Source organism: Ischnura elegans, chromosome 4 (genome assembly GCF_921293095.1).
Source record: "Ischnura elegans chromosome 4, ioIscEleg1.1, whole genome shotgun sequence".
NCBI classification, from domain to species: Eukaryota; Metazoa; Arthropoda; class Insecta; order Odonata; family Coenagrionidae; genus Ischnura; species Ischnura elegans.
The window spans coordinates 51,589,675-51,616,204 of record NC_060249.1 but is presented as its reverse complement, the minus strand read 5'-3'; the positions used below and the strand labels follow the sequence as shown (position 1 = coordinate 51,616,204).

General features: G+C 40.9%; 1 protein-coding gene across 1 annotated transcript in view; it reads right to left on the bottom strand.

Moving 5' to 3' along the window:
• Positions 1 to 4,085, bottom strand: part of LOC124157444 (protein patched) — a 179,355-nt gene extending 175,270 nt beyond the window's left edge. Inside the window, exon 1 of the mRNA XM_046532146.1 lies at positions 2,640 to 4,085. Within this exon, the coding sequence (XP_046388102.1) occupies positions 2,640 to 2,882 (243 nt within the window). The 5' untranslated portion in view covers positions 2,883 to 4,085. The remainder of the gene's footprint in view (positions 1 to 2,639) is intronic.
• Positions 4,086 to 26,530: the final 22,445 nt, after the last annotated feature.

Below are 26,530 nucleotides of genomic sequence, written 5' to 3'. Positions count from 1 at the left end.
AGAAACAAACAATTATATAGGCACTGCCGCTCGGTTTATTCTTATGTATCAATTTTCTTCCAATTTCAAGCATCTATGTGGTAGCACTCGTATTATTTCAGGCAGGTTAGTAGGCCATTTGTACTAAAATTATGAAAAGAAAACGATCGACGCGTTTTGAATGATGTGCAAATGAACGATGTGAAGTATTTCAGTTATATGTATGTAATAAATATTAGCTAGTAGAGTTCGTTTTTCCACCCTCAGACGGGGATGAATATTATTAGGATGATAAACTTTTCAAATGAAAGGGGAGTCTTTAACGACACAATTACTAGGATAGATCTTATTCTAACGCTTAGGCACTGTAATATAACGTATCATCCAATTTCTATCTATCAAAACAAGGGTAGCAGCACATGCCTTAACCATGAAAACGCTTTGAAAATTAACATTGGTCCATTTTTTAAATTCTTGTAGATTGCAATAGTTTGCAAAAATTATGAGACATTTATTAGGTTTTCGATCCGTTGCCTCCTCCTCGAACTATTTACGAAATATCGAGGTTTAACCCGTGAAGTCACTGACTTTCGCTGAGAGGCTGTCCACATTTCCGCGTTTCGTTGTCACTAACAGAGTAATGAGCGATTACTTCCGTCAACTGGGTCTCTTAAAACGACTGGATGAACTAGTACTTTAATGACGTCACTAGCTCATAAAAAGGGCGGCAACTTTTGCATTTTTTTTATCGTTTTGAATTAATATTTCTCATTGATCTACCGCATTATTTCATTACATTGCGATATCGGGTATGAGCGAACGACCCCCTATTGGGTTTCAACTATGAAGCATAAATTATGATTTAGAGTGTTACAATTATCCTATTGTGAACTCTTTACTTAACAGGTGTAAAACTTCCCACATAAGCAGCGGATTTAACTAAATACCGACAGGGGGCGGGGCATAAGAAACGATATTACACGCACAAGATGAAACTTCATTGCTTACCAACCGCTATTAACTTACTCATAACTTTCTTTTAGTTAAAACGAATATAAGCAGGGACGGATCTCGGATTTTTTCCGGGGGGGCACCAGGGTCTGACAGGTTTTGTCATATTTGAGATTAAAAACAAAATACACCTTTTACTGAAGAAAATATTATCTTTAATTTGGTATGAAAGTTATTTATATAAAATTAAATGATTGAGGCTCCGTAATACACATTACAAAACGAACGATATGATATACGCATTAAAATCTTGTCTATTGTTTGAGCTAATGGGTGGGGCATGTCCCCGTGTTTCCCTATATCCGCCTATGAGTATAAGACCTAAATAATATAATTACACTAAGCACTAAACGATGCCATTACGATCAAATTCATTAAATTAATGTTGACAATACTTCCCATAGCCCTTGCTGAACTCAAAAGAGAAAAAATAACGAATAATGGGACATGCTAATTTCGGAAAGGAAATGAAAAATAAAGAGTAACTTATGTTTAACACCTCTTTTTATTGCACAAAACCTCTCTCTTCCAAGCGGCGAAACGAAAACACAAATGAGCCTGGCCCACGTAAGGCAATGTCAATCGAACATGTTAACCAGAAACTTATTACAAACACACACTGACATTCCCTGCATAAATTTAACCCTCAAAACGTGAAGTACCCTTTCTGATCATCCTCTTTGTAGCAATCGCCAAAGAGGATGTCTGGCCGAACAACGGGAAGCGAGATCCAAGTGAAAAACAAACTTTTCTCGGTCGGAGCTCTTAGTTCGCCCTTTCCGCCGCCAGGTCGCGACCCACTCCGGCCACCGGATTTCATTCATGTGCGCAAGGCATAGCAGCACGTGAGAGATATTTCAACTGCCATTAAAACAGATGTTGGAATAGCGTAGTGAGCAATCGACGTCCCACCGTAAAACACCTCACACCATAACACTCTTAAAACATTACGCCCGCGAGCTTCGGCAGGTATTCAAGGGGCGAGAACACAAGAGAAAATACTCGCGCCGACATCAACGGACTCGGGGGAAAATCCTCACGGTTACGAGGACAATATGGCGCTCGTGCACAGAGTGAAAAGAGGGGAGAGAAAGGTACTCGATGGTATGCGAGCAAAAATGAAGGCATGGGTAATCGTTCCATGACCGCATTGCAGGCCGATACATCTTAGACATTATGACACTTGAGTCCGGCTATACAGGACGGATTGAGGGAGACAATTATACCGCTTAAAGAGGTCCTCAATACCGTATTCGTGACGGTCTGGCAAGGAAACATGGGGACTGGGCGAAGTTGTAGCACGCCAGCTGAGATGTAAGCAAATTAAAATCAACGCATAATACAGATGAAGCAAGAGATTAAACTCTGCGCAAGACTACACCATAATTAAGAGCTAGAGGATAATAGTTATGGGATAGTATAATACAATGACATCTCACATAGATTTTAATGTGCTCGGGAAGGAAGGACGACGCGTAATGAAAAAAACGAGCACTTTCTCTCCTCTCTCACGGACTCCAAAGAAATTCCAACGGGCAATCCTCGGTATCGCGCCAATACCGACCGTCAGCTGTGGTAACACGAGCGAGACAAGACACGAGAAACTGGTGAGGAGGGCATGAGAGTGAGTACAACTAGGTACTACTTGCCTTGTCTATCTGCTTGAGTGCCAGGGCAGCGTCGACCCAACTAGGACGGATGAGGAATTCGGCATCCTTGCGATGACACCACTTTCTACGACCCGGCGGTGCCTGGTGTCGTTGGGGGGGTTCATGGTGGCACCCACCACACGTCGAGCGGTGGTGGTGGTGATGGTGCTTTTGAGGGGCGGCGATGGCCGAGGCCAGGTTGGCCTGGGCCGCCGCGCCGGCGTCGCAGGAGGTGGAGGCCATGTCGCCGGGACTCCGGGGGTCCTGGTCGCGGCCGTCACCGGCGGTGCCGCGGCGGCAGCGGCGCTTCGGCAGGGAGGCGGCCTCGGGAGGAAGAAGACGGCGCAAGGCGTCCACATTTAGACAACCTGGCGGGGAGGTCGCTCCCCGCGGGCAGGCTGGTCATCCGGCGATATGCACGGGGCCCTTGACGAGGGAATCGTGCTAGATGTAAGGACGGTTTCACAGGCACAAGAATTGTTACACGTAAATAGAAAGAGAGAGATTAGGTGAACGAGATGGCCAAGGGTAGATGTCAGGAATCCTCACTCTCTAATCCAATATCCTCTGGGGAACGAAGCACTTCAAACACAATACAAGGGAATAAGAACGAACAACAAGGAACTCTTAGGGTGAATTGAAACACGATCAGTCTTCCCTGAACGAAAGAAAAGGTAAAATACGACACGAAATATACAGACACACCGAGATATGTCAGACGAATTATGGGATAAGGAGTAACTACCAAAAAGAATCGCGAAAACGCCACGAAATGACGGATGAAGCACGTACTCCGAACAATACAGTCTCTCTGCTAACACAATAAACGTTAGCACTTGTTCACAAACAGCAGGAGGAACTATATAGGATGTGAGGAAGAACTTCTACTACACCTCAGACAACAGTCCTTATAAAGTTCCTCAAAAATCCAATAGTTTTGTCACGTTTGTAAGCAGGAGAGCGTTTTCTAAGCACAAATCTTTCAGGACGTGTTCAGTATCACATCCACGAGTTTTCCCGCATGTTCCTCAAGTCACTGAAGGCATCATCAGCTTTCGTAGAGCATGGCGTAAATCACTTCCCCCGCAATGGGGGAATACAACACTTGTCACAGCCACATCTCCGGTCGATTCGAAAGCCTTGGAGTCCGCATCTTTCCGATTCGTCACACAAACTCACTGGCGAAAAACCACGGACCAGCACAGTCCGACACTGCCACAACGATATCTGTTTTGCGACGAAAAAAAACTCTCGAGGAATTGCCAAGGACGTCCGAGATTCACGAAGATACGCAACCGAGAAGAGGACGGGTTATTCGAATTTTAGATCGCGAGGGAATAAACACGCAGCCGAAAACAAAACACACTCCGTGGGCGCTCGGGCACTGACACACACCACGTCCGTCCACCGCGATACTCTTCTCCCGACTACTTCGTGGGTGGCAAAAACCTCGTGTTGTATACTCTACAAATCTACCCCTCCCGTCCTTTCCCTTCCCAGCCTCCCCAACCCTCCGAAAACCCTCATACCCCTTCCTCAGCCCTTCGCTCCGCAGCCAACCGACGCTATCCCCACACCACCGCCGACTTTTCCCTTTCCTCCCGTGCCTCGTCCTACCCACACCATCACGAGAACCACCCCTCACTTCCCCTCAAAGAGGCTCCCATCCCTTCACAGCCATTCCTTCGCTCTCAAACCTTCCCGCCCCACGTACGGTGTACGTTCACTCTACACACAGCAGACGCAAGGAAGGACGGTGTGTAGGAGAAAGAAAAAGCTTGCCTCCCTCATCTTCTCTCTTCTCCCCATCCCCGTTTCGACTTCATCCGCTCGGGCGGGCTGCGAGAAGAAGAAACCGAAGAGGAAGAGAGATGGAGAGGAGAAGAGCCGAGCGTTGACGGAAACACCCGAGGCCTCACTCTCTTTATCCTTCTCTCTTTCATCCCCTCTCTGCTCCTTAAAAAAAAGCTCTCTCTCTCTCCTGCTCAGGCCGACCGTGATTGATTGGACGCTTCCCGCGCGCTCCCATTGGCTCTCGTCCCCATGCCGTCGCCATGGTTGCCTAGCAACCGGTCAACACTCATCCCACCGAGCGGCGGGAGGTCTTCCCTCGACTCACACCACTCGCGCGCGGGAGCAAGCGGGGTTCCTCATCCTCCGCCGCTCGGAAAAAATACGATGTAAAAATGAGACATTTTGCCTCTTCTCCCACGAACGTTTTCATCTGCCCTTCTCTCTTCCACCGCTTCGTTCGTGCCCCTACTCTCGCTCAGCGCACCCGTCTTCCTAAAATGAAACAAAAAGTAACACGTAAACAAACCACCTTCTCTTCCTCATACTTCCTCGGTTTCTCCTGACGTTTAGTTTGCCACTCTTTATGAAGAAAATAATTCAAAAAAGATAAAGAATTCCTTCACTTCTATAGCACAAATTAATTTTATTTTAAACATAGAATTTTAAGAATTAAAAGGATATTTTCAATTTTTTCTACACCGGTATCCTATTTGTTTATACCAAAAAATATACCACGCAAAAAGACAAAAAGTGACTATTGGACACATTGAAATAAAATGGATTTGTACTTTTCCTCAATAATGGGCATTCACAACACGAAGAGCTCCCACCAATTCACTCCTGAATCGGTTGAATTTACTAATAGACACTGCAAATCAGCAATAAAGAAGCCGATTATGGTAAAATTATTAAATTCCAATTAGAGAAGGTGATCCTTTATTATCGCTGCCCATAAATTGATCTTATTCATAACATCCATGTAATTAAAATTATAAAATTAAAAAATATATGGTTAAAGTGTAGTTTTACCATAACATTTTGCAATCTGAAATTCAATTCGACACGACCAACATCAGTTCTGGGGGAGGTTGTCATCCCTCCTGGATCCAATCATGACATGAATAGCGCCCACCACTTCAATTTATATCACGAATATCGTGCTCCTATCCTCTCTTTAATTTTCTGTGGTTTTTTTTAATGTAATGGTAGGTTATGAAATGATACTTTGTAGTTTGTAATAAACGTAGAAAAGTGGAATAAAAAGTGATTGCTATTTTATATTGTTCACGAACGCGCAAGAACATCGAGAACACAGCTATCGTTACTCGCATAAAATCATTTTGTTCCTTTCAATGCATCATATTTCATGAAATATGAAATATTTATGTACATTATGGATGTTTTAACGTTGTTAAACTTTCAAAATATTTATCATGTACCCATAATAGTACTAAATTTACGAAAATCTGATGAAGAGACACATTCGATATTGCACGATTCGTTATCGCAAGTTAATGACGAGCTTGACTCATCATTTCAGTGCAGGGGGTGAGTAGACATGAGAATGAACCTGCGTACTCTTGCACTGACTGTATTCATCCCTCTTGCCTTCCTATTTTACCCCCTCTCCTCACACGTTCATTTACCACATCTTTTTTCTCCTTGTGGCCCGCCGTGTTTTCTGGTAGGGGAGGCTTGGATGGAGGGACTGTTGCTGATGGAGGGGAAAAAGCTCATGCTTTGCGGGAGGAGGAGAGAATAGAGGGTGGGGTAGGTAGGGGCGGGGGGAGGGGCCGTCCGCCCGCCTGGCCTGCGCGACCCACTGCGGAGGCCACCCACGTGGTCCCGAGTTGCTTTGAGACGAAGGCGGCTCGATCTCAGCTATACAGCAGAGGAGGAGGGATGGGGTGGAGGAGTGAGAAGGAGGGGTAAGGGGTGAGTGAAGTGATGTGAAGGAGGGTAGTGGGGGAGAGATCTTGAACGAGAGAACAGAGGCAGTTCGGGTGTACCTAGGGCGGATGGATTAGCGCTTGGGATGGAGTACACCCATCTCTCCACGTACTACTAAGGCTTACGTTCGGGAGAAGGGTACATATAGAGATCAATCGCCGTAATTTTTACTTAAAAGGCAAATTATTGGGATAAAGTTGTAATGATCAAAGAAGACATCGTATTGCTTTGTTGATTATTAGAATTGATTATATTAAGCCCTTAACAACGTACCACATAGCGTAGTACCCAGTGGTGTAGCGAGGGGGGTTTTATATTTCGGGGGGTCGGGCCCCCCCGAAATATAAAAATAAATTCCTTCCCTTGATAAAAGAAAAGAAATATTGAAACATTATGAATTTGCAAAGGATTTCTTTGACAAATGAAGTATTTTCGATTATGAAAAGTGTTAAAATTAGTTGAAAACCCTCTACGTAGTACTCTGTTTTTATAAAAAATTTTCCACCCTGATTTGGGCCAACCAACCCTGCCCCCCGAACTAAATTCCTGGCTATGCCATTGGTAGTGCCTGATGAATTTTGTGTAGCAATTGAAACACGTGTAGTACGCTGTTAATAACATTTTTAGGTAATATTTTATCTCCGCTGATTTCGTTCGTTGTTCAACGACATCCCTCCGCAAAAAGTTGACTTTATTAGGGTAAATTAGAGAATTGAAATAAACACTTGTTATTTTCCGCCATTATAAAATTTAGTTCGACCATGGTTTCGAGTGTCAGCATGCACGTGCATGGTGGCAGTGACATCGGTCGGAATGACATCTACCAATAATATCTTTCTTGTTTCTTTCATCGCGGGTAATTATGCTTATAATTACAGCATTAGATCATCTCTTCCAGGTGCCCCAATTTTATTTCTTTCCCAAATTTAATTTTAGTCTTGATTTCTTCTTCGAATGAATATTACCCGGGAACTTTTCAAAGTGGCATGTGCTATATGTGTAAGTCTATAAATCACATCCCGAACCTCCGATTCGATGGATGGTAGAGAATGTTAGCAATGTGAAATTACGATTTCATGTGCGAACTATCCGTCCTATAAAATGGCCAGCGGGCCTGCTAAATAACTTTATCGATTGCGTAGTTAAAAACCAGATGGCTTTGAAGTACAAGAAGGGCGGGAGGACCGCATTAAGAAATAAAAAACAAAAAACATTCTTAATTTGGTTTGAGAAGGATATTTAATAAGTGACGTATGGAGACGGATTATAAAGTATACCATATTCAACGTTTGCCTTTATCAAAAAATTTTAGAGTTTCTCCTCGGTATTTTTTCAGACTTAAGTTTTTTAAATGTGATATAACGGCTTATATTCAGACAAGTTTTTTAAAAGTGAAATAACGGCTTGGGCAAAAGTACTAACTCCATGCATCCTGAAAACTCAGATATAATAGATTAATTTTTTAGTGGGCAAAACGTTATAAATGAAGGAAAAACACGACCGCTCGATTGGGAGATATGGGTCCTCTTAAGGTCGCAGATAGATAGGACAAAGGAAAACATTACGTTCATCATTGATCATAATTCACGCGATGCCGCCACTAAAGCATTTACAGGCTTGAAGAATTTGTCCGACACTCAGCGGCTCTTTACTAAAAAGCAACCGACCATTAAGCAGAGGCCCGAGTCTTAAGACCGAGATGATCTCACTTCATTTCGGAGATGACCCAGGAACTCCGCCAAAAGTCACGACTCTCTCAAGTGTGGAAGTGGAGGGCTAATTGTCAATACGCTGGCGAGTTGGGAATCCTCATGGAATTTATAACATAGCGAAAAAAATGTAAACGATTTCAATTCAAAGCATTACTTCATGAAAAATATTTCACCAGTTATCGAGCGATTTTACGAATACCACTGCCTGCCCCTTCCCACATTGAACTTCGCAATAACTTCAATTCATAACTCTATCTATGAATCTTCATCTACATACATACCACCCCGCAAGCCGCCTACAAATGCGTGTGGCGGGGGGTGTTAGGACACCAGCCGTTTACACATAAAAAGCAAATGCTCGAATAAAATTACTACTGGCATTTATTAAAGTCCTTTATGCTTCGGGGTAAAAACGAATTCAATCTTTTTTATTTTTTACTTTCTTCCGTCTTTACCGCTTTCCCAGCATCTTTCCTTATTACACGAATAGTAATTAAAAATAATATACAAATTTGTAATCAAACAAAAAAATCCCATGATTGACAGAGCAGAGTCAATTTGAGGTATTACCTCCTTAAATCTTCAACTAAAATATATTTTACATTTACCGGAGTAGTAGGTACGCTGCGCACTCCTGAAGTTGTGGTTTTCGACTTCTTATAACCTTCCAAAAACTTAATAGTGTATTCGCTCTAGAGAGAAATAAATCATTCCTGATGGTGAACATGAGCATTCTAAGAAACTAGATGCAGCAATCACGATATGAGAAAATACTAGTTCGCAGTCATCGATTCATCGCCTACAGTGGATCTTTGGCAAGGAAAAACAGCTGAGAAAAATATGTTTATGAAACTTTATACTTCAAATGTGCCTTGAATATTAACCTATCAGATTACATGAAAATCTTCAGTGAGTAAATAAAAGGTGAAGAAAGTATGCCATGTTACAGGAAAAGATTATTGACCATATTTCATTTGCAGAATACGGCACAAATTAAAATGATATTTTTAAGTAAATTATCAAATAGATTCGTTGTTTGGGCATGGGTAGTCTGCAGAAAATCTAAAACAATTTTCAAATTGTTGCCATGGATTGTGATACGGCATTTTGATTAGAAAACAATTCGTTTTACTAAAGGTTGCTTTGGGTGAAACTGAATTAGCATGAGAATGAAATAAAATGGTAAACTTCCACACAATTTTACTTACAAAGTACCGACCCGGTTTCGACACGTAGTGTAATTATCAAGGTGCATTGACAGTCGATGAGATTAAGAGGTACTAAAGATTTCTTAAAAATTTATACGGCAATCCAAGTTTTAACATGGTTACACAACCAGAATACCACGTCTATTTTTAACCGTTTCTCAGAGTAATTTCAAATCGTTAAATCGTTTAGTTAAAAATTAACTAAATAAACGTTAGAAAGCATGGATGCAATCTGAAGCTTTCTATACTGCCGGTAGTGAAAGGTGAAAGTAAGGCCGCGAAAGTGGCCAAAACATTTTAGCTGAAAAGCACAAAATTACTACAATTTTTATAAAAACTCATTTGAACTTGTACCAATCAGTTTCCATAACACAAATTTCAATAAGAAATTCTGCTCAGTGAGGACAAATTCCTCTCCACCGCGCTAAAATATTTCAATTTCATACCATTACTAATGCGTACATGCAGCTTTTTGATCACATAATTGCTATATGATAAGGGGAGCTCATCCAATAATATGGTAAATATTCTGCAAATTATTACGTAGCGTCCGACATTTACAGGACTTCCATCCACCTCCAACCCCACCCGGCTTATCCAGGAGTTTAAAAACTTCTTCATCAACCCATCCTCCTTACGTGAGTTTATATTCTCCGCTGGCTTGTACAGCAGTCCTGATGTTATTTCAGAGAGGTGAACAATGTGAGGACTGGTTAATATATGTAATACGTAGAAATAGTGCAAGTTATTTCATTCTATGATAGTTAATACACAGCTTACCAACAAGTAGAATCACAGAACTACTCGATTTTCGAGAATAAAAATATTCGAGGCTTCATATACATATTGTATTTCTTACAAGAATTTTAGAATTCGCTGTGTTATCGGTAATTTTTCCACGATTTTAAGTAATGCTCGGACCTAACCACCGACTTTAAAATAGGAAAGCCATTATGAGATCAGAAAAGTTATGGAGCCCTACCAATGCGTTAATAAATAGTTAAATCGAAAGTCGAAAGAAAATTTTAATAGCTCTGAAGTTAAAACCAAGGATAAAACAGGGTAGTTACTCTGGTGACCGCTGTGCACAGACTTAGCTCGAATGACGTAGCTTCTTCGCAGTCCGCGTTAGCTCCTGCGAGCGACGCTGAGACCTGGATAGAAGTTTCCAGAACCATCTCGCGGATACGAGAGCTTGAAGACGGGCAACAGAAGCGCCCAGAGTGCGGGGTTGAATTAAGCAAAGGGATCAGGTTGGTTCACTGGCTGGACTACTAAAATATCATGTAGAGAGCCCGAGTTCCAATTCCGACGGCGGCATATCAAAATAATGGATGAAGGTGGGCAATTCAAAATCTCAATTCTTGTTTGAGTCTTATAGTCCTGTGAATATGTCGTCTAAAAGGGCTTTGCTAAAATTTTGTTGGGGATATTTTTCTTAACTTCCTCTTTCTATGGTTTTCGGGGGAACAGAATCCGAATCTGATGTAAATTAACAATATTTTGCAAAAATATATTTTAAAAATAGTAAAATTTTATTAAGTTGTCTTTTTGTTTATGACTGTCATTATTCTACCTTTTATGAATTGATTTCTATCTTCGAAATTAAAGTAAATAAAATGATATGGAAAATATTCTGAAAATTCTTACGCAGCTTACTGGTGAAGGCCGTCACTTCAAGGACTTCATCCACCTTCAGCTATTTCCCACCACCCGGCTTACCCAGGATTTTTTTCCTCCAAATTTTTCATCCACCCAAGCCATCATAATGTAGCTTCAGAACCTTAACCCATTAATGCCCGGAAGATTTTTTCAAAATATTTTACCTTTTTCGCTTAAATTATGATGGTTAACTTGCACTTGCAACTTAAAGTGGTTAACTTGCACGGCAGTCCTAGTGATCCTGCAGAGAAGTGAAACATATTAACTCTCTAAATAAATATAGAATAATATGTTAACTGCTTAAATAAATAATAATTATCTCACTAATTTCATCCCTGACTTTTTGCTCTCCGATTCACCGGCCGGCCTCAATAGCACCGAGTAACATCCCCGACTATTGACCTAGAGGTCGCGGGTTTGAATCCCGTCTGGGTTAATTTACCACCATCCGGGGAATGTATGTATGTCATTGTCAAACACTAATTAATTGGAAGAGAGGACACTATCCAGTCCTAAATTCGCTTGTAATGAAGACGACATCATTAGTATTATATATTATTAACCGTTTATACCCCTGCGCCATTGTAAATACGTTTTTTTGTACAATTTCGCAAAAACTCCGTTTCTCCGTAATGAATTAAACAAGCCAGAGATGGTTTTAATTTCATTTTTTGATGAATGATCCCATTTTTGTGATATTTTTATTGCTGAATTCGATAATAACCTTAATTTTCATCCCAAACGACTAGAAAATGGGGCAGTAATAAGCGCAAGATAGAGTTAACATCTCTTTCACCATTTGCGCAAAAAAAAGCTAAACGTTCGCCACTTGGAAAGATTTCTCCTCAAGAAAGTAGGCTGCAAAATTCCACCGCATGAGACGCAGGAAGAAAAAAGAAAGAGCGATACCTGGACGCAGCGGGTGTATTTTCTTCCCGAGGCCCTTAACCAGTCTCGGTTTCCGCATCGGGGTGGGAGGTCCTTTTCCGGGGCTGGGGGCCCTGGCGCCTGGAGGCCCCGACGCCTTGAGGAACGACGGCGGCGCCCGCCTGCCTCCCTCCCCGCTTATTACTTCCTGGCCGAGCCGGACGAGACTCGAGGGGGTTGAGAACAGCGGAGATTACCTGGAGAGAAATAATGCCACCACTAAAAATGGATGTAAAAGCCGGTTTATAGAAATGTTATTATTATTAAAGTATTCTACCGATTAAAGTAAGTTTGCCTGGAGTATTTAAGAAGTATTCTGATAGACTTCCTGCCGAAAACGTGGCCGAAAATAGCCACTGTGGATCGTATAAAGTGAATTTTATATTCGTTTACCTTGGTTACACAAAGTTAAGCCGGAAACGTTAAATGTAGTTCAATCTATCTCCACTATGCGCAAAAAAATCCTATTCTCTTCCTTCCTTTAGTAATATTCTGGTATATAGAAACCATTATTATTATTAAAGTATTCTACCGATTAAGGTAGTTTTCCATGGAGTACCTACTCAAAAAGCATTCTGGGAGTCTCCTCTTCCTCCAAGCAATCTCCTCTTCAATTCACTATAAGTCTTATTCCCTTTCATTATACATAAAAATCCTATTCTTTTCCTTCCTCTCCCTAGTTTTTACCCAACATTCTACCCTCAAACACTGTTTTCAACATCCCCTCCCCTCTAAGTACTCGCTCCATCCATACTTTGTCTCCTCCGTATCTCATCAGAAAGTTGTCTCTCTTCACCCACCATGCCCAGCACTTCGTTGTTCCTCCTTCTCTCCGTCCACTTCACCTTCTCCATTCTTCTCCACGGCCACATCTCGAATGCTTCCAATCTTCTCTCGTATTCCATCCAAAGTGTCCATGTTTCCTCACCGTAAAGCGCTACCCTCCAGATCAGGTTCTTCACCAGTCTTTCCTTCATAACGATCCTCTCGTCAATCCTTCCAGCTCTATAATGCCTCCTTTACTAACGCAATTCTTACCCTGATATCCCTACTGCTATGTCCATTTTCTTATAGTTTACTATTCAAATAGTTGAAATTCTCTACCTGCTCAAGTTTTACAAATGCGAAAAATTGAACTTAGGGAGTACTACACGTGAGATCACAGTGTACCGAGGTCAACGACGGCGTTCGGAGAAAAGATTAGCGGAAACTCCGAGTGCATTATGGGAAAATTGGATCAAGGTTTTGCCGATTTTAAATGAGAGTGAAATTTCTCAGTTGTGAAAAGCCGTGAGTCGCGAGACATGAGATTTTTGTGATATTTTATGGGGATCGATAGTAATATTTTAATATCGCAGGTGGAGTTACTCACTGTTTATTAAAACATCAACACAAAACGGGTCAAAATTTTAAAGTCATCTTCAAGCCTCTCAGATAATGAAGTTCACTTTGCACTTCCTATACTGACAATTTATTACCAACCATTATTTCGTCACTATGCCATTGTCAAGGTGATATTATTTTCACACCTCCCAACGGCTTTCTAAAATTCATTCCAAGCCTTTGCTACTTATGTTCGATCACTTTAAACTAGAACGATCCGTAGAATTGGGTACTAATGGAGAGAATCAAAAGCACTCGTATTTTTATTATAACCTTCTAGGGATCTTGCGTTTTTATAATCCTTATGCGCCAGCATAACAAAAGGTTGTTAAATTAAAAAAATGAAATGCCTTGCTTGGTGGAGCCTCCTTTTGATTTTATCACAGGAAATAACTTTGGTGCGATAAACATAAGACCAGACTAGGCGTCAAGACAACTGAGGAACTGCTCGACTCTTTTTTAATACAGTGCGTGTGGCAGTTTGGTGTCATTTCTTAGACGAGTAAAATAAGCCGTGCAGCCGTTCATTTGTTTTAAATCACCTCAGAGCTACGAATCTAATTTTCCTTCAAGCATTTAATTAAATTTTCACTAAATATTCTATAAACCAGTCTTAAGGATGCAGTAATAAATTTTTCAACGGCAGCCACGTCCCAATAGGAGACGAAATCTCCTTCCTGTAATCCAGCACTCAAGCTCTATTGGGAAGCAAAATCCGCAAGTAAGAAGTCAAAATCAAGGAACAGAAGAAAACAGTCGAGTTTGGAAATTGCAGACCAATCGAAAATGCCTCAATCCTATATTTCAGCTGCTGTTATTATCAATGGCTTTGTTATTTGTGTTCCCAGCTGAATGCATATCTTCTCAAGAGGCGGTAAAACAATTTCGAGCAAAATATTTATTTATCCGTCTTCAAATTAATAGCCTAAAGCAAGGCTTATTATAACAGCTGTTGAGCAACGCTTTTGGACCCATCAACGTATTCCAAAGTTTTGGGGGGAAAAGTCAGAGCCCTCCAAAGAGAAATACCTTCCTCGGAGATAGTGGAAGACCTTAGACTATGGGGAGACGTGGGCTCTAGCGGGAGGAACGACACGAGCCGAGGGAAGGGTAGAGCGGTGACTGGCATACTAAGCGTGGGCGGGGATTGTTTAAGAGAGTCAGCGGTTTCCCGGGAACGGTTCATCTTTAACGCATGAAGGTGGGGAGAGGGGACTGGTTATATGCGCGTGGCTCTTCTTGGGCGAGTTTTGAGGCTGTCCGCTCCAATTCAGTCGTCGAAGTCTCTCAACTCCCGTCGTCCTCAACTGAATCATTTCCGGTCCACCCGCGAGGTGGCTGTCGTGAAGGAATCGGTGAAGGGCAGAAGGCAAGAGGTCACGATTTGGTGGTCATTGTCACGACTTTGCAATTTCCGTAGGATTGGGTACTAATGGAATGAACAGCGATACCGCACCAAGGATAATACCAAAATTTCGATTAGTCAATTGTAACATTTAGCTTTCAAGTGGGATAAACGAACAACAGTGGATTATGCCGTTCATTAATCAGACTATACTTCACGGTCTAGTGAGTAATTTGAGAAATATCTTTGGTTAACTGTGTGCTCTACAAGTGCCAGCCTATTTTTATTTCTTATTATTTTTTTTACTAACAATTGAGGTGATTGAGTGCTTCCTGGGGTAATAACAAATAGGGATAACCTACCCAGGCGGGATTCAAGCCCAAGACCTCTGGTTTAGTAGGCGAGGACTGTACCCAGCCGCCACCTAGACGGCAATATTAAATATTATAAGCATGATAGATAAAAGGTGAGCTCTACGGCCTCAAGGTCAACTGGGAAATAAAAAAACTCCAATGGCCGTAAAAGGGGACCTCGTCACGGGTATAGACAAAAAACTGTGTTGGCATTCTGGAACGGGAAGATTCGCAGCAGTGACCAATCCCAGCCTCTCTACCGGAAACCCTTGACAAACACTCGTTAAACAGTGAAGAAACCTTCGCGAGGGTTTTGGGAGACCTCACTAAGGTTGCTTCCGTTGAATAAACTCACACCCAATCACTCGCTCCACTCCGAAGGAACCTTCGCGAGGGTTTTGGGGGGCCTCGCTAAGGCTGCTTCAGTTAAGAAATCACACACATACACCATCAATCGCACACACACAACACTTACTCCGTGGGATATACTCCAGGGGAATTTGCTGGAAAACGAGCGATGGAACCTGGACGGGAGAATCGTACCGGTTTCGGAATCCAAGATTCCCTTCTCAATGCAACTGAGGATTTAAGCTTCATTTCAACAAGGTTGAGTGAAGTGATTTATTATAAGCATGCTACTACGTACTAGTGCGAGATTTTAATGAAACCAATTGTTAACTAAAGGGTGGGCAAAAACAAAGTTAAAATTAAAGAGTTTAAAATCATAGCGTTCACAGTTTTTATAGCACCAACTCGTAGTGTTACTTGAATTGGTAATGCAGTATCTTCAAATTTTACACAAAAATTTCTTGAGCAATCAACCCGAGAGTTATGGTGGTAAAAGTAGTGGTTGAGATAAAGAAGGATAAATCATTACCCCTAGTAATATTCAGACCAAAGAAATGGTGATACTTTTCAGAGATAGATTATTAAGGCTTGGTAAAGTTACTTATTTTAGCGATCGATTTTACGGCTATTTATAATTAAACATTATATCGCACGGTGCAGTGAATGATTTGAAATTTCTCTTTCATCTAGCAGTATATTCTCCAAATTCCAGCGTATTTCTATTTTCTTAAATTTTTTTCTGACAATGGAAGTGATTGAGTGCTTCCTGGAGTAAGAATGGAAGAAGAATCCTAGTAATTCTTCAAGTAAATTTACTGTCTACAACCGGTTCCCAAGAAAAGCAGAAGCAGCAGGTAAATATGACAATGTATATTTTATAAACTGAATGCATCAAACTATCATTTTCTCCTCAAGATTTTCCATTGTGCTGAACCCAGTCTGAGATAACAAATTCATACGAAAAATAACCGTCTATACTCATCCTACCCAACTCAACAGCACCTAAATAATCCATTTTGTAAATTTTATATTCTCAATTCGGAATCTTTTAAGTATAAGAAAATACTACTCTCTACCCATGAGATTAATTACAACCGTTTTATTCACAATGGATATTCAGAATGAAAATTTCCTTCCATTCATATTCTTTTATTTTGTGAATTTATGCAGCGTACAACATTCCAGTCCTTATTTTTTAGCATTTTTATGGTTCTCTGATCCAAAAGTAATGAATTTGGGAGCAGAAATTTAGAAAGTTCACTTAATCAAGATCTTCTTCTCAACTATAAATATATAAATGTAACTAAAGTAAGTGCTCTCTCTAGTGGATTATTGTAGCTGATTAAATTTCTATATGAGAGAAAATGGGCTGTAAAAAGATAGGGAGAGAGTGTCCTCGCCACATCTGACCCAGAATAAAGAAAATGAAGTCCCAAGAGAAAACAATGCCATAGAGTAGAAGATGAAACTAATATTTACGTTTCGCGCAGGAAATATACAATTCCATCCACCTCCGGTGAGTCTCTGAACGAAGTTCTTCTCTCGCATTAAACTACTGACTCTGCCCATGAATCACTAAGTACTGCTCATCCTCTCTGGTCATCAGAAGTGAGCTTATGCTGGGGAGAAAAAGGTTGATCGGTCCGTAGGAAGGGGGTAAAAGAGAGAGCGCAAGTAAGAAATTGCACGTCGATTTCCTCCCTCACTGCATAATCTACTCTACCCAGTCGTGATCGTGCCCACAGCTCGCAAGTCATCCTCGCGTATGATATGCCTCCGGAACTGCAGCTCATTTACCGCGCCATGAATGCGAATGATTACACATAATTTCCAATGAAATAGGTACGTTTCACCGCAGTCAGTTTGTAAGGGCCAGATATCAAACCTCGAAGGGTCGACCCAGAGCATAGAGCATTAATCCACCATATGGTGGCCTCGATAATGGGAGCCGATCAAATGGTCTCAAATGCATAAATAGAAGTGCTTAGATGGTACTCAGGTTCCCAGATAACTATTTGATTACCCAGATACCTGGGCAACGGCCTTACCACGTTGGCACACCCAGGTTACACGTAATGTCACTCAAGTTAATCTTGTGTAAATCAGTTAATGTTGGACCCAGACTTCTGAGTGGTTGACCAGTGGATCGGTGGTTAAGGAATCAGAAGTTAGTGACAATTAATTCTTTGAGCGAGGTGCTTTTGGTCTGAAATTGGCATGCAGGCACAACATGGCGTCGGCAGAAAGGATCATGAAAGACCAAGGATACCTAGCGGCGGCCACGCAACCATGCAATCAATAAATCTATTCGGTATAGTGTGTCCGTTTGATTATGTGTTCCCTCTAAACAGTTGGTAAAAATTTCAATTATACTCTAAGTGGTAACAAAACATGAATACGATGAAAATCGTCCATTGATTAACGTTCATCTGAGCCATTGCATAGGTAAGCCCAAACGCAAAGGCAATGATTGTATGCATTAAAGTAATTGTGGGAAAGGCAACTGCTATTTATTTCAGTATGAAAATTAGAAGGCAATCCTGCCGTACTTATAAAATTGAGGTCACCAATTCCAGAAGAGCACGTAGTAATTATTAAAGTGGTATGTTGTAAATATTAACGACGTAAGTGGAAAAGTAGAAGTGATGACTTTAATGACTTTGAGTAAGCACAGAAAAAATGTTAGCCTCAAAACTTTGCTGCAAATACTTTTACCGTTTTGTAAGAAAAAGGTTCAACAATTCACTATTAAATTTCCTGAATAGTAAACACGCCGTGAAATTGATACCTCAGAAATGAATCGCAGAATGATTGAGTGTTAAGTACTGCAATTTGAAAATTTCACAGGCGTTGATATCTCCGGAATAGAGAAGGAAGACAGCGTGCGGCAAAGGGCATGAGACGGAAAGAAAAATCAACTGATGGTGTAGGATTTATTACGATAAAGTAATTACAGGCGCAAGACACTTACACAATAAAAAATGTTTGACCCAAGCATAAAAAATATGCTCGAAATGGTTTGATTCGAAAGTATTCCTTCTATGATTATATTTCTTTTGAGAATGAGTCCTAGTTAATACTAATAAGGTCATCATAGATTTGAAATTAATTATCGATTTTTTTTTCTTCTTCTTCTTCCTTCCTGGATTAGGCTACTAAGCCTGTTCCGGCTCCACATCACCATCTTTTCCTTGGTCTTCCTATACTTCTCTTGCCAAATGGTTGATATTCCATTGCTTGTTTTGGAATTCTTTCATTTGGCATTCGAAGTAAATGCTCCTTCCATCTATGTTTGTAGCCTTGTAGTTTGTCAGTGACTGCCTGGACACCCAGTTCATCTCTTATTTCAGTGTTTCCTATTTTATCCAATCTTGTGCAGCCTTTTACTGATCTTAAAAAAATTCATTTTCGATGATTCTATCTGCATAATTCATTCTTTTTAAGTACCCAACATTCTGATCCGTAGAGTACAGTAGGGACTGCCATCACTTTGTAAAATTTTATTTGTGTTTCTTTTCTTGTTTTGTTTTTTAGAGTTCTTCTAATTGTGCCACATATTCTCTGGAAAGTGTTGACCTTATGTATGATACCTTTTTCCTCGTCATATGTTATATCGCATCCTAAGTACTGAAAGTGCGACACTTGCTCCAGGACTTGATCCTCAAAAACAATTTTTGTTCGTATCAGGTTGCTTCCTAAAAATGCCATAGTATTTGTTTTGGTTTTTGAATTATCGATAAAATCGATTAAATAATGTTGGCAAGTAGCTTTCCCTGGCGTTCTGTATTCTAGGATTCCTCTTTCTCTCTCTTGAATCTCTCGTTCTAGATCCATCTTCCGGGTTTTTGAGGTTGACGACAGTTTCGCCGGGATTCCACCAGGTGTCTTCAGGTGCCTGAAGCCCTTTGACCTGAAGACAACTATTGGAATCCCAGCGAAACTGTCGCCAACCTCTGAAAAATAACGAAACGGCGAAACCTCGGAGGATGGAGAAATCCACTAATTATCGATTTGAATGGTCTCACCTAAAATATATCATAATTTGGTCCACACAAAAGATTTTCAATGATTTTTTTCTTCAAACGATTTTTTTAACCGTCGGCTTTCAACAGGACTGTTCCGAAGCTTTGGATAAGGAAGCCAATTCGGAATTTCTTCACAACTGTGAATAATGTCTTTCTCTAACCTCTCAAATAAAATTACCCTTTTAATGCCAAGGCTCCCGGGGAATTTGATATTGCTTACTACGAAATAGAAGTATAGAAAGGACTGAGGCGACTTGTTTGTTATCTTTTTTAGGGAGGAGGAATGTAAATAAATTTTTCAGTGAAATCGAAGGGAAAGAGAACGAAGAGATGCACAACTTTACAATAAATCCAGAAAGAATGTGAGAATAATTTGAAGCTTATTCTATTCTTACAAAACATAACGCAGTACTAGGAAAATTTCGGTACTGCTATGTATTTTTCCCACAAAAGAGCTATTGATATCGGTAGGAGAAGTGTATTTCAGGAAATTACTGTCTTAAGGATGATTTTGCATTCAAAGCTCATGGCCAGGCTTTCGGTCTTCAAAAAGCCAAATTTTTCCAGTAACACAGGTTTCAACATGATTTCGGTGAAGGTGATAGAGCAAACTTAATGATAAGTGCATTCATTATCTAATCTTCCACCAAATTTACAAAAATCCAAAACGCATTTAATTTTCTTCATGCTCTGATATGTTTATAGTTTAATTAACGAAAAAAATTTAATTAAGTGATGATTCCACAACAGTCAACGTTAATTCGACCCGCACACAATCTCTACTTCATACATAAGAGGCATAAAAGTGCTTGCTACTGTAATTCACGCGAAAAAATACAAAGTTAAAGTAAGCCATGCGATTCGTAAAAGTATGAGTAACTTCATAAAAACTTCGACGCGAGGTAGCCCACGTGAAGGAACCTATCCTTACACCCTTCCCTGAACGTGAGCTATTAAACGACAGATATTTATCCGGGGCAAGCTTTTCCCTCACCTGTCTTTAATCGCCTCATTTCGAAGCTTTGACTGTGTTAGCAAACGTAATGAGATCGAGTGACTCAATAGGAAATGCCTTGCAACTATTCAATGGGATAAGACGAAGGGACCATGGATTTCCCCGAGAAAAATATGTATTCACTTTGATGATTGAAGGGAGTTATAAAAAATAAATCAGCGGATAAGTAGATCATATGCTTGTGAATTCACCCCAATGCGTATGGTAATTATAGACCCCATACCCATTACAGACTCATTACAGTGACGGACGTAAGTCAAAGTCATCCCACACATAAATATTAAAGAGCCAGCGTTTGAAAGCCATCTCTGGAGAAAAGATCAACAAGGAAGAAAGACAGAGACGCCGCGACACTAAATGACTTTAACTTCACTCACCTGACTCGGTTCTTTCGTGCAGTACAGGCTCGGCAATGATGCAGAAGATGGCATTAATATAGAAACGTACAATGAAAGCGAAAAAGTCAAATTTAAGACTAATTGAATGTTATCATATGAATAAAAAACTATTGGGAGTAATCTTAATTGTAGAATGCCATGCAAGCACATAAAGTAACGTTGGGGATTATTGGGATAAAATGCACCTTAGAAATAGAGGAAAAATGTGGTTAGAGCAAAGGCATAATCTGATTCTACCACCCGATTTCCCTTTAAAAATAATATCTACCTTATAACTGTATTTCAAGGACAAAGTAACGAATTTCTGCACAACTTCAATTATATATTGGGTAACCACGTGATATTATTAAAGAATGGGGACTTATGCTGCTGAAATAGCCAGATTCGCTGACGTAACTACCTAGAAACTAGAAAAATAGTTCTGTAAAGCTACAATACCAGTTCCTATTCAAATATGCACACCTCTATTTGACTTAAGTGCTAGTATATCCCAGGGTATTTTCCTAAATTTTCATCACTCGGGCACCAACTAAGTGGATAGATAACGCGGCTTGGGAATTTTTCAAGACGTTTTTCCCTTGCACAAAGGCCCTAACCAAATGCCCCCACCCTTAATTATAGAAATAATAGTAAAATATCATCCGAACGGAACACTTTGAGTGATATTCCAGTATCCATACTTTGATGGTGGCATTCAATGAAAAAAATGCACGGAGTCTGGTGAAATTAGCGATGGATTTTTGATCATCATCATCATCACTGGTCAAAAATCCTAGGATTGGTTTGACGCAGCTCTCCACTCAGTTCTTCTATCAGCTAATCTTTTCACTCCTACGTATTTCTTCTCTTTCACATCTCTCTTTACTTGTTCCATATATTTTGTTCGAGGTCTTCCTTTTCCATTCTTGCCTTCCACCTGTCAGAAGGTTGATTTCTGTTGCCAATACGGCCGCATTTTAATCGGATTTCAAAAATTTCCGCAGCGCGGTGATGAGTGCAGTGCGATCCACCTTCAAAAAAATATCTTGCATTATAATGTTTCCAATTGCGAGTAATAGCATTGAAAAGTTATGCGTTTAATAAATCACATCATCATATTTGTAAATTTCGGTTAACACCCTGAATTATTCCTCATTTCCCCGTGAAACTCGAATCAATATGTCCGTCAGCGACGCGAGTGGCGACTTTTGTAAACCCTTTTAAATGCGCGATGGGCGACGACTCATTATGAGGCCGACTTGAGGATCCTCTTTTGGGATATTCGTGCTGAGTACCGTGGAATAAGACGCCTCGAAATAAAAAATAATGTGGATATTAAATAGTATTGAGAAAAAATCCATTCTTGAGGTTTCTCCGAGCTAAGATTTGTTTCTCAATACGGTGCAATGTGTGTTGCATGCAAACAGGCGCTTTTTTCCTATGATATTTTACACGCTTCTCAGCTATCAAACCACAAACATTATTACCACGTTGGGCAATCATCGGTCATGTATGAACAACAACATATCAAACATTTCAACATTAAAAAATGTTCAAGTGATGCTCTGGGTGACAGAATATGAAATATATATCATCCTGGAAAAGGCAAAGAGTTCCAAAGTAATATGCGTTACATTTGCGGCTGCACGCTCAAAAACAAACGTAAACTTTAATAACATGTTGACAAGCTCTGAAGAGGAAATTTCATAAACAGTCATCATGCTGTGTGTATGTCTAAAGCTATAAAATACTATATAAATATACATTTTACACTATCAGAATTGGGAATTAACCTTTTTTGAACTTGAACTTGATCTCACTCAACACTCGATGGTCGAGTCGGACATTGAAACATCGGGAGAAATGCAGTTGCTGACCCGGTGGCGATCCCGAGAACTCTTCACGCAGTTGATTCACCGGGAAAGCACCAAATCTTTCTTGAAAAAGAAGCCGTTGAAGAGAACTACGAAAGCTTCCCGAGAGCGAGATTCAAACGGACCCAGGCTTCTTTTATTTTCCCCTTCCCCGCCCCCCGGTTCATGAAAGTAGTACGTGCACATCCCTTCCTCCTCCTCAGTCCTCCCTTACTTGCTCAGTCATTCATGATCGAAAGGATTGCTCCCTCCCCCAGCATTCACCCCGATCGCCCGGCCACCTACCGGGGAGGATCTGAAGTTTTTCGATCCTTTTTTGTTTCCGGAACATTTAAATGAGCCAAAGACGCTCACGGCCAACCCTACCGAACCCACTTCCCTCCTTACTTCGGGAGAATCTTCGTTGGAGATTGCGTAGGAAGAGATGTGCCAAGTCGGTCGTTTCAGTGATGTCGATCACCGTTCACCATTCACTCGAGCGAGTCACTCGCGAACGGTCGTACGTCCCGGCCGAGTGGTCGAGTAACGGCCCAAGAAGTGCATCGAATAAGGGTGACGATTAGGGCTAGTCTAACGATAACTAGTGATGGACGCGGTCTTTGGATGGTTGCTTCAAGGAGACAACATAAGCTTAACAGTCTGTGCCGTTGATGCTTGATTATATATCGTTGTCACCCATGGCCATTTAAATCGGTTTTCAAAATAGTCTGCAGCACGGCAATGAGGGTACAGCGACATATTTATTCTAAATATTTACTATGTAATAATTATATCACCACCTATGTCGGTCACCAGCCATACCAATCACGACCGAGATCAATCACGGCTGATTTCATTAGCGGACGGTATTTGTCGCGATTCATGTATTTATATGATCGTCAAGATCTAAGTAAATATCATGACCGACGGTTATGAATGACTAAAGAACGAGGGGATCGGATTGATGTGGTGGCTGGAGCATTGGCTTCCCTCACCGTGGGCTTAGGTTCAAATCCCGGCGGTGGCAGAGAATTTTGAAGAGAGAGTGACTGCCGGAATGCTATGTGGGGGACATTTCAGGCGCAGCACTCCGTCCTTCGGATGGGACATTAAACTGTGGTCCCCTTGGCGCCTTTCATTTGGAGTTGTCTAATATCGACAGCGGGTTCTTCCTTGTAGAGCGACTACGGGCGCACGCATTGAAATTTATTAACTATGTAAAAAAAACTGTGTTAGACGGCAAATTCGAAAAAAAACATAAACCGTAAGTAGTTTTGCTTAGATTTAAACCATGTTCAACATCGCACTATTCTTTCATGATAATCCTGTATTTCGTTTGCGTCATTATGAAAGTAAAATTCATCGTTGGTTATTGGCATGCATCAAGAAATATAACTATATCTAAAAATGGAGCGTCAGAAGGTTGATCTTCCTAAACTACATATATTAAAAAATTGATGGTTTGAGGCGTAACTTTGAGCACAAATTTTCTCCGTTTTTAATTTATCATACATAAATTCAATCCACTTTATGTTTGCGGGTGAGCTTTCGTGAGAGCCCGTACACTCTCGGAAGGCTTCGCGAATGGGGCAGGGGTAGTATCGAAAGAGAGAGAGGAGGAGCGAACTCAACGTTGCCAAATGTACATAACCGCCCTAGTTTGTCACTGAAAACGTGTGAGTCATGGGTGGCCACAGGTATTTTGGGGCCAGCACCACGACATTATACGACATACCAACTCATTTGGAAAGTATTGAGGATAATCCTTTCACAGAAACCCATGACATCATCAGCTACCGCCCTGAATGCGGCACTGCTGGTGCTAGGTATGCTTAAAGACTTAACAAGGAGAACGTGTGAGATTTGGCAACACACGAGCAGAGGTATGGCTCCTCAAGCAGATCCACGATGTTCACTCGATGAAGGCCTGAGAGCGACTGACTGAGGCCACGCCTACTGTTTGCTGATTGACAAAGGGAAGGTATCCCTCGAGAAACTATCCCTCACCTCATCTCCACTTGCTTTAGCCACACCAGCTCACCCTCAAAGATAAAATGAACAGAGTATAGTGGTCCCTTCAGCAGATGTATTGCGGGTAGTCGCCACAAGGGAAAATGTATCGGGAGATAATTGAGGGGGGATTATGGATTATGAGGCTTACACAACGCGCCTGCACACAATGGTAATTTCCCGCTTTGTCTAACCGTCCTAACTTCGAGTTCTCGGACCATTTGATGGGAAATGTCCCTTAGGTAAAGCAGGAAACCGCTGAAGACTACAGGGAAAGAGAAAAGGAGAAGAGTGCTTATAAATTTCCCAGTGGGGTGCCTTCAATCTCAACCCCCAAACTCCGAAAAAAAAGACTGTCGGAAAAAAAAATGTGAAATGGAAGCCGCCGACGGTGGAAACCTCGCTCCCTCCCTTCTCCTCAATGGACCACAAAAGCTCTCATGCACGACTAATGCGAGCGCGACCGAGATGGAGAGAGATAGCTCAATGGAAAAGGAGAGGGAGGGGGAAATGAAAACTGAGTTGGTAGGAAGAGGGAGAGGAGAGGGGACACTCGTGTGGGAGTCGAAAAACGGCACAAAAGAAAACAATTACCATTGGCGATGCAAATCAAAAGATCTCCAAAAATCTCCCCAGCCACCACCCATCCCTTGCGTGCCCGCGTAAAAACGACTTCTGAACGCCATTTTATTCGCATTCTTGTGCCCCATTCAGGGTGGCGGCTTGGAATTTTAGAGCATCCAAGATGACGTCATTTTAACGTTTGTTTTCTATTTTTCCGTATCGTCATGGGCGTACCCAGCGAGTGGTAGGAGGGGCAGCTCCCCCCTTGAAGCAAAGATCGCAAATATCTTAAAGGAAAATAATATTTTTTCAAGCAAATAATTTTAAAAACTAATAAAGAACTGTTACAGTTTCTATAAAATGTTGATTTCATTCACTTTTTCCATGCTTAAATCTTAACTACAACTTGAACAACTATGGTTTGCCCCCCGCCCCCAGTTTTGATCCAGGGTACGCCCTTGCGTATCGTACGTCTACTTCGATTGCTCGAACGGAAGATGGGATACTAAGGCAAAATATTGGTTGCTTCAACTAAAATTCTTTATGCAGAGTAATAGAGAGTTTGTACCTAGCCTCTCGCGTCACGCATCTGAGTCGCGTCGCGCATGCGCCATTGGAAAAGAGCATGTAATGAATAGGCTTTTCATATGAAAATTGTAAGTGTGACGTCAGTAGCCCAGGTTGGAGTAGGAATCAAGTACCTACCCTACTAAGCCTTTGGTGTGGGCATTTATCTTTAACGTAAATTAAATACTTCAATAAAGCAACCTGAAATGATGTCTGGAAATGAGAAATAACGATATTTCCCGATAGGCTCTGTCGCATCAAGCTACCGCACAGCATTTTCCTCCCATGCCGGTCATCATTAAATGTCAGCATGTTCGAAGTGCTATCAAAATAATGGCTATCTATCGTTTATCAAACTTTCACTTCTCTTTGAACCACAGGCATGCACAACAGAAAAACAATATTGATACAACGACATTGAAAAAGCTATCACTCCGCAAATAACTAAATAAGTATTTTTAAAAGTGGTTCTCTAGAGTAATAAAAATTATAACGGGTTTTGAAGAATAAAAAACAATCTTTACCGCTCTAATTCATGAATTACCAGAAAATACACAATTGTATAAATGTACTACAATGAGGAAATAAAATCAATTTGCTCGATCCGTCGACAGGAACTCGATCATTACCGATGTCAACAATTGCTTGGAGATTTATACGTTTTAGCAATAAAAATGTTTTTAATATATGTTAATAAGTTCAGCCAACAAATCTTCTAGTTTTGACTGATCTCACAGTTTTTGCAGTGATATCAACTTCTAAAAAAATACCCCTAAGAAAAAGATTAAGCTTTTCTGT